Source organism: Cherax quadricarinatus, chromosome 100 (genome assembly GCF_038502225.1).
Source record: "Cherax quadricarinatus isolate ZL_2023a chromosome 100, ASM3850222v1, whole genome shotgun sequence".
Taxonomy (NCBI): Eukaryota; Metazoa; Arthropoda; class Malacostraca; order Decapoda; family Parastacidae; genus Cherax; species Cherax quadricarinatus.
In genome coordinates this window covers 387,623-400,211 of record NC_091391.1, presented here as the reverse complement: position 1 = coordinate 400,211, position 12,589 = coordinate 387,623, and the positions used below count along the sequence as shown (strand labels likewise).

Below are 12,589 nucleotides of genomic sequence, written 5' to 3'. Positions count from 1 at the left end.
CAGACCTCTGTGAGGCCAAGTGTCAGTTGTCAGACCTCTGCGAGGCCAAGTATCAGTTGTCAGACCTCTGCGAGGCCAAGTGTCAGTTGTCAGACCTCTGCGAGGCCAAGTATCAGTTGTCAGACCTCTGCGAGGCCAAATGTCAGTTGTCAGACCTCTGCGAGGCCAAGTATCAGTTGTCAGACCTCTGCGAGGCCAAGTGTCAGTTGTCAGACCTCTGCGAGGCCAAGTATCAGTTGTCAGCCCTCTGCGAGGCCAAGTGTCAGTTGTCAGACCTCTGCGAGGCCAAGTGTCAGTTGTCAGACCTCTGTGAGGCCAAGTGTCAGTTGTCAGACCTCTGCGAGGCCAAGTGTCAGTTGTCAGACCGCTGAGAGGCCAAGTGTCAGTTGTCAGACCTCTGCGAGGCCAAGTGTCAGTTGTCAGACCTCTGCGAGGCCAAGTGTCAGTTGTCAGACCTCTGCGAGGCCAAGTGTCAGTTGTCAGACCTCTGTGAGGCCAAGTGTCAGTTGTCAGACCTCTGTGAGGCCAAGTGTCAGTTGTCAGACCTCTGTGAGGCCAAGTGTCAGTTGTCAGACCTCTGCGAGGCCAAGTGTCAGTTGTCAGACCTCTGTGAGGCCAAGTGTCAGTTGTCAGACTGCTGCGAGGCCAAGTGTCAGTTGTCAGACCTCTGTGAGGCCAAGTGTCAGTTGTCAGACCTCTGCGAGGCCAAGTGTCAGTTGTCAGACCTCTGTGAGGCCAAGTGTCAGTTGTCAGACCTCTGTGAGGCCAAGTGTCAGTTGTCAGACCACTGTGAGGCCAAGTGTCAGTTGTCAGACCTCTGTGAGGCTGTCAGTTGTCAGGTCAGTTGTCAGACCTCTGTGAGGCCAAGTGTCAGTTGTCAGACCTCTGCGAGGCCAAGTGTCAGTTGTCAGACCTCTGCGAGGCCAAGTGTCAGTTGTCAGACCGCTGCGAGGCCAAGTGTCAGTTGTCAGACCTCTGCGAGGCCAAGTATCAGTTGTCAGACCTCTGTGAGGCCAAGTGTCAGTTGTCAGACCTCTGTGAGGCCAAGTATCAGTTGTCAGACCTCTGCGAGGCCAAGTGTCAGTTGTCAGACCTCTGCGAGGCCAAGTGTCAGTTGTCAGCCCTCTGCGAGGCCAAGTGTCAGTTGTCAGACCGCTGCGAGGCCAAGTATCAGTTGTCAGACCTCTGTGAGGCCAAGTGTCAGTTGTCAGACCTCTGTGAGGCCAAGTATCAGTTGTCAGACCTCTGCGAAAGTGTCAGTTGTCAGTGCGAGGCCAAGTGTCAGTTGTCAGACCGCTGCGAGGCCAAGTGTCAGAGACCTCTGTGAGGCCAAGTGTCAGTTGTCAGACCTCTGTGAGGCCAAGTATCAGTTGTCAGACCTCTGCGAGGCCAAGTGTCAGTTGTCAGACCGCTGCGAGGCCAAGTGTCAGAGACCGCTGCGAGGCCAAGTGTCAGTTGTCAGACCTCTCCAAGTGTCAGAGACCTCTGTGAGGCCAAGTGTCAGTTGTCAGACCGCTGCTGTCAGAGACCTCTGTGAGGCCAAGTGTCAGTTGTCAGACCTCTGCGAGGCCAAGTGTCAGTTGTCAGACCTCTGCGAGGCCAAGTGTCAGTTGTCAGACCTCTGTGAGGCCAAGTGTCAGTTGTCAGACCGCTGCGAGGCCAAGTGTCAGTTGTCAGACCTCTGTGAGGCCAAGTGTCAGTTGTCAGACCTCTGTGAGGCCAAGTGTCAGTTGTCAGACCTCTGCGAGGCCAAGTGTCAGTTGTCAGACTGCTGCGAGGCCAAGTGTCAGTTGTCAGACCGCTGCACCACCAACCTTAACTAACTCTGGCTTATATAAACAATAAATTAAATATTTTTTTTTATTGCAGAATATTTGTATTTTATTTTCCGATGAGTAATATAATAATAAAAACATTTTTGTGGATGATTGTAGAATATTGATCAAAATATTTATAATAATTTGAGGAAATATGATATACGCAATGTTGAAGATCCAGGTTATATTGTGGCTCAGGAGAGAGACCCAGCCACTATATCTGTGACCCCATACTAGCTACTTGTGACCCCATACTAGTTATTTGTGACCCCATACTAGTTATTTGTGACCCCATACTAGTTATTTGTGACCCCATACTAGCTACTTGTGACCCCATACTAGCTACTTGTGACCCCATACTAGCTACTTGTGACCCCATACTAGCTACTTGTGACCCCATACTAGCTACTTGTGACCCCATACTAGCTACTTGTGACCCCATACTAGCTACTTGTGACCCCATACTAGTTATTTGTGACCCCATACTAGCTACTTGTGACCCCATACTAGCTACTTGTGACCCCATACTAGCTACTTGTGACCCCATACTAGCTACTTGTGACCCCATACTAGCTATTTGACCCCATACTAGCCACTTGTGACCCCCATACTAGTTACTTGTGACCCCATACTAGCTATTTGTGACCCCATACTAGCTATGGCCCCATACTAGCTACTTGTGACTCCATACTAGTTATTTGTGACCCCATACTAGCTATTTTTGACCCCATACTAGCTATTTGTGACCCCATACTAGCTATTTGACCCCATACTAGCTATTTGTGACCCCATACTAGTCACTTGTGACCCCATACTAGCTATTTGTGACCCCATACTAGCTATTTGTGACCCCATACTAGCCACTTGTGACCCCCATACTAGCCACTTGTGACCCCCATACTAGCCACTTGTGACCCCATACTAACCACTTGTGACCCCCATACTAGCCACTTGTGACCCCCATACTAGCCACTTGTGACCCCCATACTAGCCACTTGTGACCCCATACTAGTCACTTGTGACCCCCATACTAGCCACTTGTGACCCCCATACTAGCCATTGTGACCCCCATACTAGCCACTTGTGACCCCCATACTAGCCACTTGTGACCCCATACTAGTCACTTGTGACCCCCATACTAGCCACTTGACCCCCATACTAGCCACTTGTGACCCCCATACTAGCCACTTGTGACCCCATACTAGCCACTTGTGACCCCCATACTAGCCACTTGTGACCCCATACTAGTCACTTGTGACCCCATACTAGCCACTTGTGACCCCATACTAGCCACTTGTGACCCCATACTAGCCACTTGTGACCCCATACTAGCTACTTGTGGCCTCATACTAGCTACTTGAGACCCCATACTAACTACTTGTGACCCCATACTAGCTACTTGTGACCCCATACTAGCCACTTGTGACCCCCATACTAGCCACTTGTGACCCCCATACTAGCCACTTGTGACCTCCATACTAGCCACTTGTGACCCCCATCACTAGCAGTGACCCCAGAGACTTAAAGTTGTGGCAATCCCAGTGACTAGACAGTGGTTATATATACTAGTGGGCACGCCAGCGCTTCAGTGGGCACGCCAGCGCTTCAGTGGGCACGCCAGCGCTTCAGTGGGCACGCCAGCGCTTCAGTGGGCACGCCAGCGCTTCAGTGGGCACGCCAGCGCTTCAGTGGGCACGCCAGCGCTTCAGTGGGCACGCCAGCGCTTCAGTGGGCACGCCAGCGCTTCAGTGGGCACGCCAGCGCTTCAGTGGGCGCGTCAGCGCTTCAGTGGGCGCGTCAGCGCTTCAGTGGGCACGTCAGCGCTTCAGTGGGCACGCCAGCGCTTCAGTGGGCGCGTCAGCGCTTCAGTGGGCACGCCAGTGCTTCAGTGGGCACGCCAGTGCTTCAGTGGGCACGCCAGTGCTTCAGTAGGCACGCCAGCACTTCAGTGGGCGCACCAGCACTTCAGTGGGCACACTTGGTAGGAACTGGTGCTTCATTATATACCAATAACTTACAAGTTTATAACAGTAGAGAGTTTATATACATTAAACAACGTACAGTCGTGCTCCGCTTTGCATCATTTTGGCCTACGTCAAATTCCCCTTTATGTCACATTTCTAGAGTAAATTTTGGTACAATGGACGTCATCACGTCCGATTTTACGTCACTTGGCAATGTCACTGTTTACACTAGTTCTAATAATGTTAGCTTTATATATGCTAGCTTTATTTACGCAAGTTTTATGGTGTTTGTCATCATTTTAAGGCATTTTTAAGGCATGTCACGGCTCTTGGAACCAGTTAATGACATACGGCGGGTATGGCTAATTCTTTACGTAGGTTAAGATGCTTCATTTTATGTAGTTTTAAACTAAACTTCACTCTACGTAGTTTTTTTAAGATGCTTCACTTTGTGTAGTTTTGATTCAAGTGTTTGTTTGTAGTAGTGTCATGTTTATGGGCACACACTCGCAGCTCTCTAAACCTGCCGATATGAATATTGAAACACTTATGCAATATATGGGAATCTTTATTCAGGAAATGTTTCGCCACACAGTGGCTTCATCAGTCCAATACAAAGCAGAGGGTGTTAGGAGAGGAGGAGTTTGAGGTAATCAGTCCCTCAGCCTGGAGTCGATGTGTTCAGTCCATCAATCTTGTAGAATGTACAGCATAGGGTCGTAGACGTGGTTTGTATACTGTAGTGAGGTGAGGTGAAGCAGGCGGAGGCGGGGTTATAGTGGTATCATCCACTAGTCGAAGTAGGACTTCATCCGAAGGTTGGACAAGTGTTGAAGAATTCTTTGTAACAAGATCCCATGATGATGATACCACTATGACCCTGCCTCCTCCTGCTTCACCTCACCTGACTACAGTATATAAGCCACGTCTATGGCCCTATGCTGTACATTCTACAAGATTGATGGACTGAACACATCGACTCCAGGCTGAGGGACTGATTACCTCAAACTCCTCCTCTCCTTACACCCTCTGCTTTGTATTGGACTGATGAAGCCACTGTGTGGCGAGACGTTTCCTGAATAAAGATTCCCATATGTTGCATAAGTGTCTCAATCTTCAACTTGTCGTTTCTTCAAACCATTTATCACACACACAATATGAATATTTTTCAGTTCTGTGTTCCTCATATTTTTGTTGCAGGTTCATCCTATGCAAGAGTGAACTTTACCTACTGAAATGACATTTTCCAAAAATCAGGTAAAATGTCTGAGAAGTAAATCCTCTATTTAGTGGCTTTCATAAGTAAGTTTATTTAGGTACACGTAAATACATAAATTATCATATACAAGTACTGTACCATCCAACTTACAACTGAGCTTGGTTCCGACCAACTGGTCGTAAGTCAAAATGGACACAAGTCGAACCTTAGAATATTGCTGACTTACTGGGTAGGCATAATATCATACCTTTTCTATATAAATTACCTACATAGTATCGTATGTTACTTTTTACTAAATACGTATTTTGCTATTGTATATGCTGCCAGATGTATGTTACTCTTTTTACTAAATATTTTACTACTGTATATGCTGCCGGATGTACGGTCATAAGTATGAGTGGTCGTATATCGAGCAGGTCATGAGTCGGATGGTACTTGTATAGCATATGTGTAGCTTACCTAGGATAACCCAAATAAAGTCAGACAAAAGTGACTTATTTCCTTTGGGGTTGACCTCTGCTCCGGTATTTGAGCTGGAAACATTGGACCGAGTCCATTGGTTGCAGAACTAGAGATGCCAAGCCCATGATGACACTCTTCAGGTCACTTGTTCTATCTAGGCTGGAATATTGCTGCACACTAACAGCACCTTTCAAGGCAGGTGAAATTGCTGACCTAGAAAATGTACAGAGAACCTTCATGGTGCGCATAATGGAGATAAAACGCCTCAATTACTGGGAGTGCTTGAGGTTCCTGAACCTGTATTCCCTGGAACGCAGGCGGGAGAGATACATGATTATATACACCTGGAAAATCCTGGAGGGACTAGTACCGAACTTGCACACGAAAATCACTCACAACAATAGCAAACGACTTGGCAGACGATGCAACATCCCCCCAATGAAAAGCAGGGGTGTCACTAGCACGTTAAGAGACAATACAGTAAGTGTCAGGGGCCGGAGACTGTTCAACTGCCTCCCAACATACATAAGGGGGATTACCAACAGACCCCTGGCAGTCTTCAAGCTGGCACTGGACAAGCACCTAAAGTCGGTACCTGACCAGCTGGGCTGTGGCTCGTACGTTGGATTGTGTGCAGCCAGCAGTAACAGCCTGGTTGATCAGGCTCTGATCCACCAGGAGGCCTGGTTACAGACCGGCCCGTGGGGGCGTTGACCCCTGAAACTCTCTCCAGGTAAACTCCAGGTCTACCACAATCTCCATTACTGGCCATGCTTCTCCCTGGTCCACCACCAGGCCTGGCCATGGCCATGCTTCTCCCTGGTCCACCACCAGGCCTGGCCATGGCCATGCTCCTCCCTGGTCCACCACCAGGCCTGACCATGGCCATGCTTCTCCCTGGTCCACCACCAGGCCTGGCCATGGACCGGGCTGTGGGGGTGTTGATCCTGGGAATACCTTCCAGGTAGACTACCCCCCCCCCTGTTAATATGTTAAATTGACTAATTGTCTAATTTTATTTCATGACATAATACAGATCCTTGAACGTGCTTTTTTCACTGTCTGCTGGGAGACTCCTCTTTCACTGTCTGCTGGGAGACGCCTCTTTCACTGTCTGCTGGGAGACTCCTCTTTCACTGTCTGCTGGGAGACGCCTCTTTCACTGTCTGCTGGGAGACGCCTCTTTCACTGTCTGCTGGGAGACTCCTCTTTCACTGTCTGCTGGGAGACTCCTCTTTCACTGTCTGCTGGGAGACTCCTCTTTCACTGTCTGCAGGGAGACGCCTCTTTCACTGTCTGCTGGGAGACGCCTCTTTCACTGTCTGCTGGGAGACTCCTCTTTCACTGTCTGCTGGGAGATGCCTCTTTCACTGTCTGCTGGGAGATGCCTCTTTCACTGTCTGCTGGGAGACTCCTCTTTCACTGTCTGCTGGGAGACGCCTCTTTCACTGTCTGCTGGGAAACTCCTCTTTCACTGTCTGCTGGGAGATGCCTCTTTCACTGTGTGCTGGGAGACGCCTCTTTCACTGTCTGCTGGGAGACGCCTCTTTCACTGTCTGCTGGGAGACACCTCTTTCACTGTCTGCTGGGAGATGCCTCTTTCACTGTGTGCTGGGAGACTCCTCTTTCACTGTCTGCCGGGAGACACCTCTTTCACTGTCTGCCGGGAGACGTCTCTTTCACTGTCTGCCGGGAGACTCCTCTTTCACTGTGTGCTGGGAGACTCCTCTTTCACTGTGTGCTGGGAGACACCTCTTTCACTGTCTGCTGGGAGACGTCTCTTTCACTGTGTGCTGGGAGACACCTCTTTCACTGTCTGCCGGGAGACGTCTCTTTCACTGTCTGCTGGGAGACATCTCTTTCCTGTCTGCTGGGAGACTCCTCTTTCACTGTCTGCAAATTCTTAAAAATAAAATAGGTTTGTTGACTGTGGGGACAGGTGGAAAAATATAAATATGTATTGAATACAACCAGCAAAATTTGAAACAACACATCCATGTAGACAGTGCTGTAAACACATATGTCTTATTGTAAAAATGTCTTTGAATATACACCTACCATCCGAATTACGGCCGAGTTCGGTTCCGAGAAACAGGTCGCAAGTCGAAATGGTCATAAGTCGAACTTTACAGCTGAATATCAACAAAACATTTTTGTAATGACTTTATTTTATTGTTTTATTTTGGTATTTCATGTTTTACTTTACTTTTTATGTTGTTAGTACTGTATTTTATACTGTAAGGTTTAGGATAAACACTGTGTACAACACAAATACTTGTTTATTTCCCAGAAATTTGGCATAAAAAACACGGTCGTAAGTCGAGTGGTCGTAAGTCAAGCAGGTCGTAAGTCGGATGGTAGGTATATTTTTCTTTTTTGTAATGTATGTGGTGTCATCTGTGAGCCGTTATTTTAGTGGTTTTAAGGTAAAAAGAGAATTATGTATCAATATTAAATTAATGGGGAAACATTAAACCCATAAGGGTCATACAACACCTGATGAAATGGGAGGTAATTAGGCTTGATCTAAGGAAGGATAGGTCTAATTCCTAGGATCAAGAGCCCTTCACTGATATTAAGGCAGTTCCATTGAAGGGAGGACGGAAAGATACTGGTGCTTTTTTTCTAATGTTAGTATAATACATACAAAGCCTATAATTTCAGCTTACTGGTATTTATTGATCTTAACATACATGGAGAGCATTAAAATAAGATTTGTTTAGGTTTTTAACCTAGAGGGTTAGCCCATGAGTGTCATCGAGGACTGTCTGTCTTACTTTCATTGTGGTCCTTCAGTCTTGTCCCCCAGGATGCCACCCACAACAGTCAACTAACACTCAGGTACATACGGCTAGGTGAACAAAGACAGCAGGTGTAAGGAAACCTGTCCGTTTCCACCCATACCGGGACTTGAACCCCAGACACTCAGTGTGAGGCTAGAGTGTTGCTGCAGTGTATGACTGTGACTCTCACAGTATAAGTCATCTTGTACATGAACGGTATACAATACCAAGGGACTGATTACCTCGTCTCTTGTATATGGTTCTACTGTCAAGTTACGTCCTAGAATCTGTATTGATAAAGCCACTGGATGGCGAAACGTCTACAATAAAGATACCCAGATGTTGCACATGTGTCTAATTTTCTTGCATACAGTTATGCATCACAGAGCATATTAAAATTAACACTTTCTTAATTGCTATCATAGATTCAGTTTTAACACCTCGAGATATATTCTGTATATTAAACTATACATGTATATATAATGCTGTTAGCAAGTTACTTTATTTAGGTACAGGACCACATTAGTACAATTATCATACATAGTAACATATGCAGTAAGATCACAGTATATATGTTGGTAGAATTACCAACAATATGTAAAATAAAAGGACACAAGTGCAGCTAATGTGACATTTTATTGTGGCAACGTTTTGCTCTCCAGGAGCTTGACAAAGCTCCTGAAGAGTGAAACATTGCCACAATAAAATGTCACATTAGTTGCACTTGTGTCCTTTTACTTTACAAGATCACAGTAAACAGGTGATATCACAATATGCAAAACATCCACTGTAGAAAAAATAGTGAACTTCCAGGTGCTTTCATGATTTCTCACATTATCAAGGACATTGTGGGAAATCACGGTGGTTGTTTTGCATAGTAACATGTACAAATTACCTAGAAAAACCCAGATTTATTTCCATTGTGGTCCTTGACCCCAGTGGTTACTGTTAACAATGTAATCACTAAGGGTGTTGATGTATATCTTTGTTATTTCCCATCAGTCAAATCAAATTAAATCAAGTTTATTCTCTATAAAGATTACAATGCGGGGTTTACACATTTTAGGATGTGTGGTTTAGATATTATAAAATACTAATTACAGAGGGGGCCACTATCACACCTAGCATTGCTAGGCATTTCGGGCAGACTAAGATTAATTCATAACTCTAAATACATCTGGTTATTGTTTGGTATCGTATCTATTGCTGAGAAAATGTTTTTCTCAGTTTATTATTTTTTAACAGGTTAGAGAGCCAGAAAATGTAAATGAAGCACTGAGATGCAGGGAGAAGCGATGTAGCAGAGTGGAAATTTCTACTCCCCTCTTGTTGATTTATGTGTAGAGGAACCGTTTTCACAAGTGTTGAAAATAATCAAGACTACCCTGGATACGATGGAGCGTATTGACACTGCAGAACACGAGGAGCAACGAGTAGAACGGGAAATAAGCGAGAGAGAATCAGAGGAAAACCAGGCAGCACAGAATGGTGTAACAGATGACAAGGAAACTTTGCAAAGAAAACTAGAGCAATTGCAAGCGTTGTATGAGAATACAAAACATGAACTGGATTCCACACGAGAGGTAAGACATTACTGATGAGTGATTTTTAATATGTACCTGTATGCCAGCACAGCATATAAGTGTATTTAGCTACAGGTACACATAAGTGCAATTATCAGAGATGTACATATAACATACAGTGGACCCCCGAGTAATGATATTATTTCAATCCAGAAGTCTGTTCGGGTGCCGTTATAGACCGAATTTGTTCCCATAAGGAATATTGTGAATTCGATTAGTCCGTTTCAGACCCCCAAAAATACACCTACAAAAGCACTTACAAAAATACACTTACATAATTGGTCGAGTTGGGAGCTGATCGTTAGTCGGGGGTCCACTGTACATGGTAACTTTAAAACTTGAAATTTTCGAAAGTTTCCGGATATAATCATGAGTTCATGAAGGATGTAAACAGTGGCTTGGGGAGCCATATAAGCTAATTTTTGGTTGTAATTTTCAGTGTCAGTATTAGTGAATCGCCGTAAAGCGATGTAATAGCTATTACATACATATAAAATAATGAAGCCACAGATTTATTTACCACAGAGGAGAAAATAATCATTCGGACTAGACAAACTTGATATTTTTATCTTTTACATGCCCTTGCTGATTATAGGTAACAATGCAGACAGATGAACCTGGTCTTATAAAATATATGTACATGAGCAAGTTTTGTGCTTTTTACCTTAAATGTATGTACAGTGGAACCTCAAAAATCGAACTGCTCCCAACACGACCAATTATGTAAGTGTATTTTTGTAAGTGCTTTTATAAGTGTATTTTTGAGGGTCTGAAATGGACTAATCTAATTTACATTATTCCTGATGGGAATAAATTCATTTGGTAAAGGCACTCGAACAGCCTTCTGGACCGAAGAAAGTTCGATATTTGAGGTTCCACTGTACTGTACTTTTTAAAAAAAAAAAAATATACAACAAGGAAACTCTTATCCCATAATTTTTAAAGTGGTGGAGGGGTAAGCTAGTGGAAGGTTTTGGTCAGCTGACCGAAAACTCCAGCTGTGGGTCATCATATGACTAAGACCAGCATTGGGAAACCTAACCTAATGAAAGAATAGTTGAAAATCTTCTAAATTATGGACATTTTATATAAAAAGGAGATAATTACAAAATATACATATATAGTGGACCCCCGGTTTACGATATTATTTCATTCCAGAAGTATGTTCAGGTGCCAGTACTGACCGAATTTGTTTCCATAAGGAATATTGTGAATTAGATTAGTCCATTTCAGACCCCCAAACATACACATACAAACGCACTTACGTAAATACACTTACATAATTGATCGCATTGGGAGCTGATCGTAAACCGGGGGTCCACTGTATTATAATGAAAATATAGTATTAGGAATGCTTTTAGCATTCCTAATACCATACCAGTACTGGTAACTGTTAGGAATGCTTTTAGCATTCCTAATAGTTAGTTTTTTTTGCCTATACAATCTTTAAGGAAAGTAAGTGCTAGATATGTAAACTTTGATTTCTTCCTAACACAAAAAAAAAAGTCAAAGCTCATTTGATCACGTTTTTTTTTATAGAGAAATTACACTTGTTAGGAAATACGTAACTGGGTGACATCGTGGCAGAAGGTTAGGTAAAAAATTCTGTACTGCCATACTGCAAGTAATTAAGTACAGCATTTGATGAAATATTTTAATGTTTAATTTTAAGAAATTTCAAGTGAAAGTTTTATTACTTTTTACAAATACAAGTGACTGTAATGGTGTGTACTATAGTAAGCTCTGGGGGATGTCAACAGCTTTTAGCGGAGTACTCTAGTTTAACATCACCTTAATCGTAGGGAAGTGAAAGCAGTTTAGCTGACTGTAAAAAAACTCTACCTAGAGAAAAATGTTATCTAAAAGCTTTCTTTTGTATAAATTTTGTCTTTGTCTTCCAGTTTGTTAATGTTACATCCTACAACCATACTGTCATCTTGTCATGTGATTGTGAACTTGAATTTGTAAACATTTTATGTTCTGTCAAGCTTGCTGGTCTTTACTTTCTGTCTCATAAATATATAAGATGGCAGGTAGCTTCGAAGCTATGTATTTTATTACTTTTATTATCACACTGGCCGATTCCCACCAAGGCAGGGTGGCCCAAAAAGAGAAACTTTCACCATCATTCACTCCATCACTGTCTTGCCAGAAGGGTGCTTTACACTACAGTTTTTAAACTGCAACATTAACACCCCTCCTTCAGAGTGCAGACACTGTACTTCCCATCTCCAGGACTCAAGTCCGGCCTGCCGAAGCTATGTACATTCAGTATAATGTATACTTAATTACACTAGGTTCTTAATAGGTCTTATGCATGTAATGTTTCTTTTGGTTTAGGAGGCCTGGTCTGCACCTTGTGTTGGTGCTAAGGGAAGGCAAGTGGAGGCTGAAAAATCCCATATAATCTCCCTCAGACACATCCCCCCCCAAAGCCCCCAAAACAAAAATACATGTAGTAATAATAATGATAATTCAGCTTCAAGAAATGTCCTCCTGCTCCTCTTCCAACCATATTGCCACCTCTAAGCCTCTCTGACTTAGAAATTCTGGAGCTTGTCCAGTCTACAACCATGCTGTGGGGATGTGATCTCCAGAACCCTTAGCAAATATTACAAATATAAAAAATATAAGGGGGAGGATTTGGAAGTGATGCACAGGAGTATAGTGAGAGGGGCATTAGACATTTCTCTTTTACAGTTTCACCACTTGTATTTCATAAAAAAAAAATAATTACTGTATTGTGAGATAATGAGATAAG

The 12,589-nt window shown here is 44.0% G+C and overlaps 1 protein-coding gene across 3 annotated transcripts in view; it reads left to right on the top strand.

Moving 5' to 3' along the window:
* Positions 1 to 1,997: 1,997 nt before the first annotated feature.
* The window catches only part of LOC128704619 (uncharacterized), a 39,723-nt gene continuing 29,131 nt past the window's right edge, over positions 1,998 to 12,589 (top strand). The window contains exons 1-3 of one of the 3 annotated variants that reach the window (XM_070079534.1): positions 1,998 to 3,798; positions 7,753 to 7,819; positions 9,491 to 9,828. In XM_070079534.1, coding sequence (XP_069935635.1) covers positions 9,640 to 9,828 — 189 coding nt within the window. In that variant the 5' untranslated portion in view covers positions 1,998 to 3,798; positions 7,753 to 7,819; positions 9,491 to 9,639. The remainder of the gene's footprint in view (positions 3,799 to 7,752; positions 7,820 to 9,490; positions 9,829 to 12,589) is intronic. The other 2 variants (XM_070079533.1, XM_070079535.1) reach the window with 2 other exon arrangements.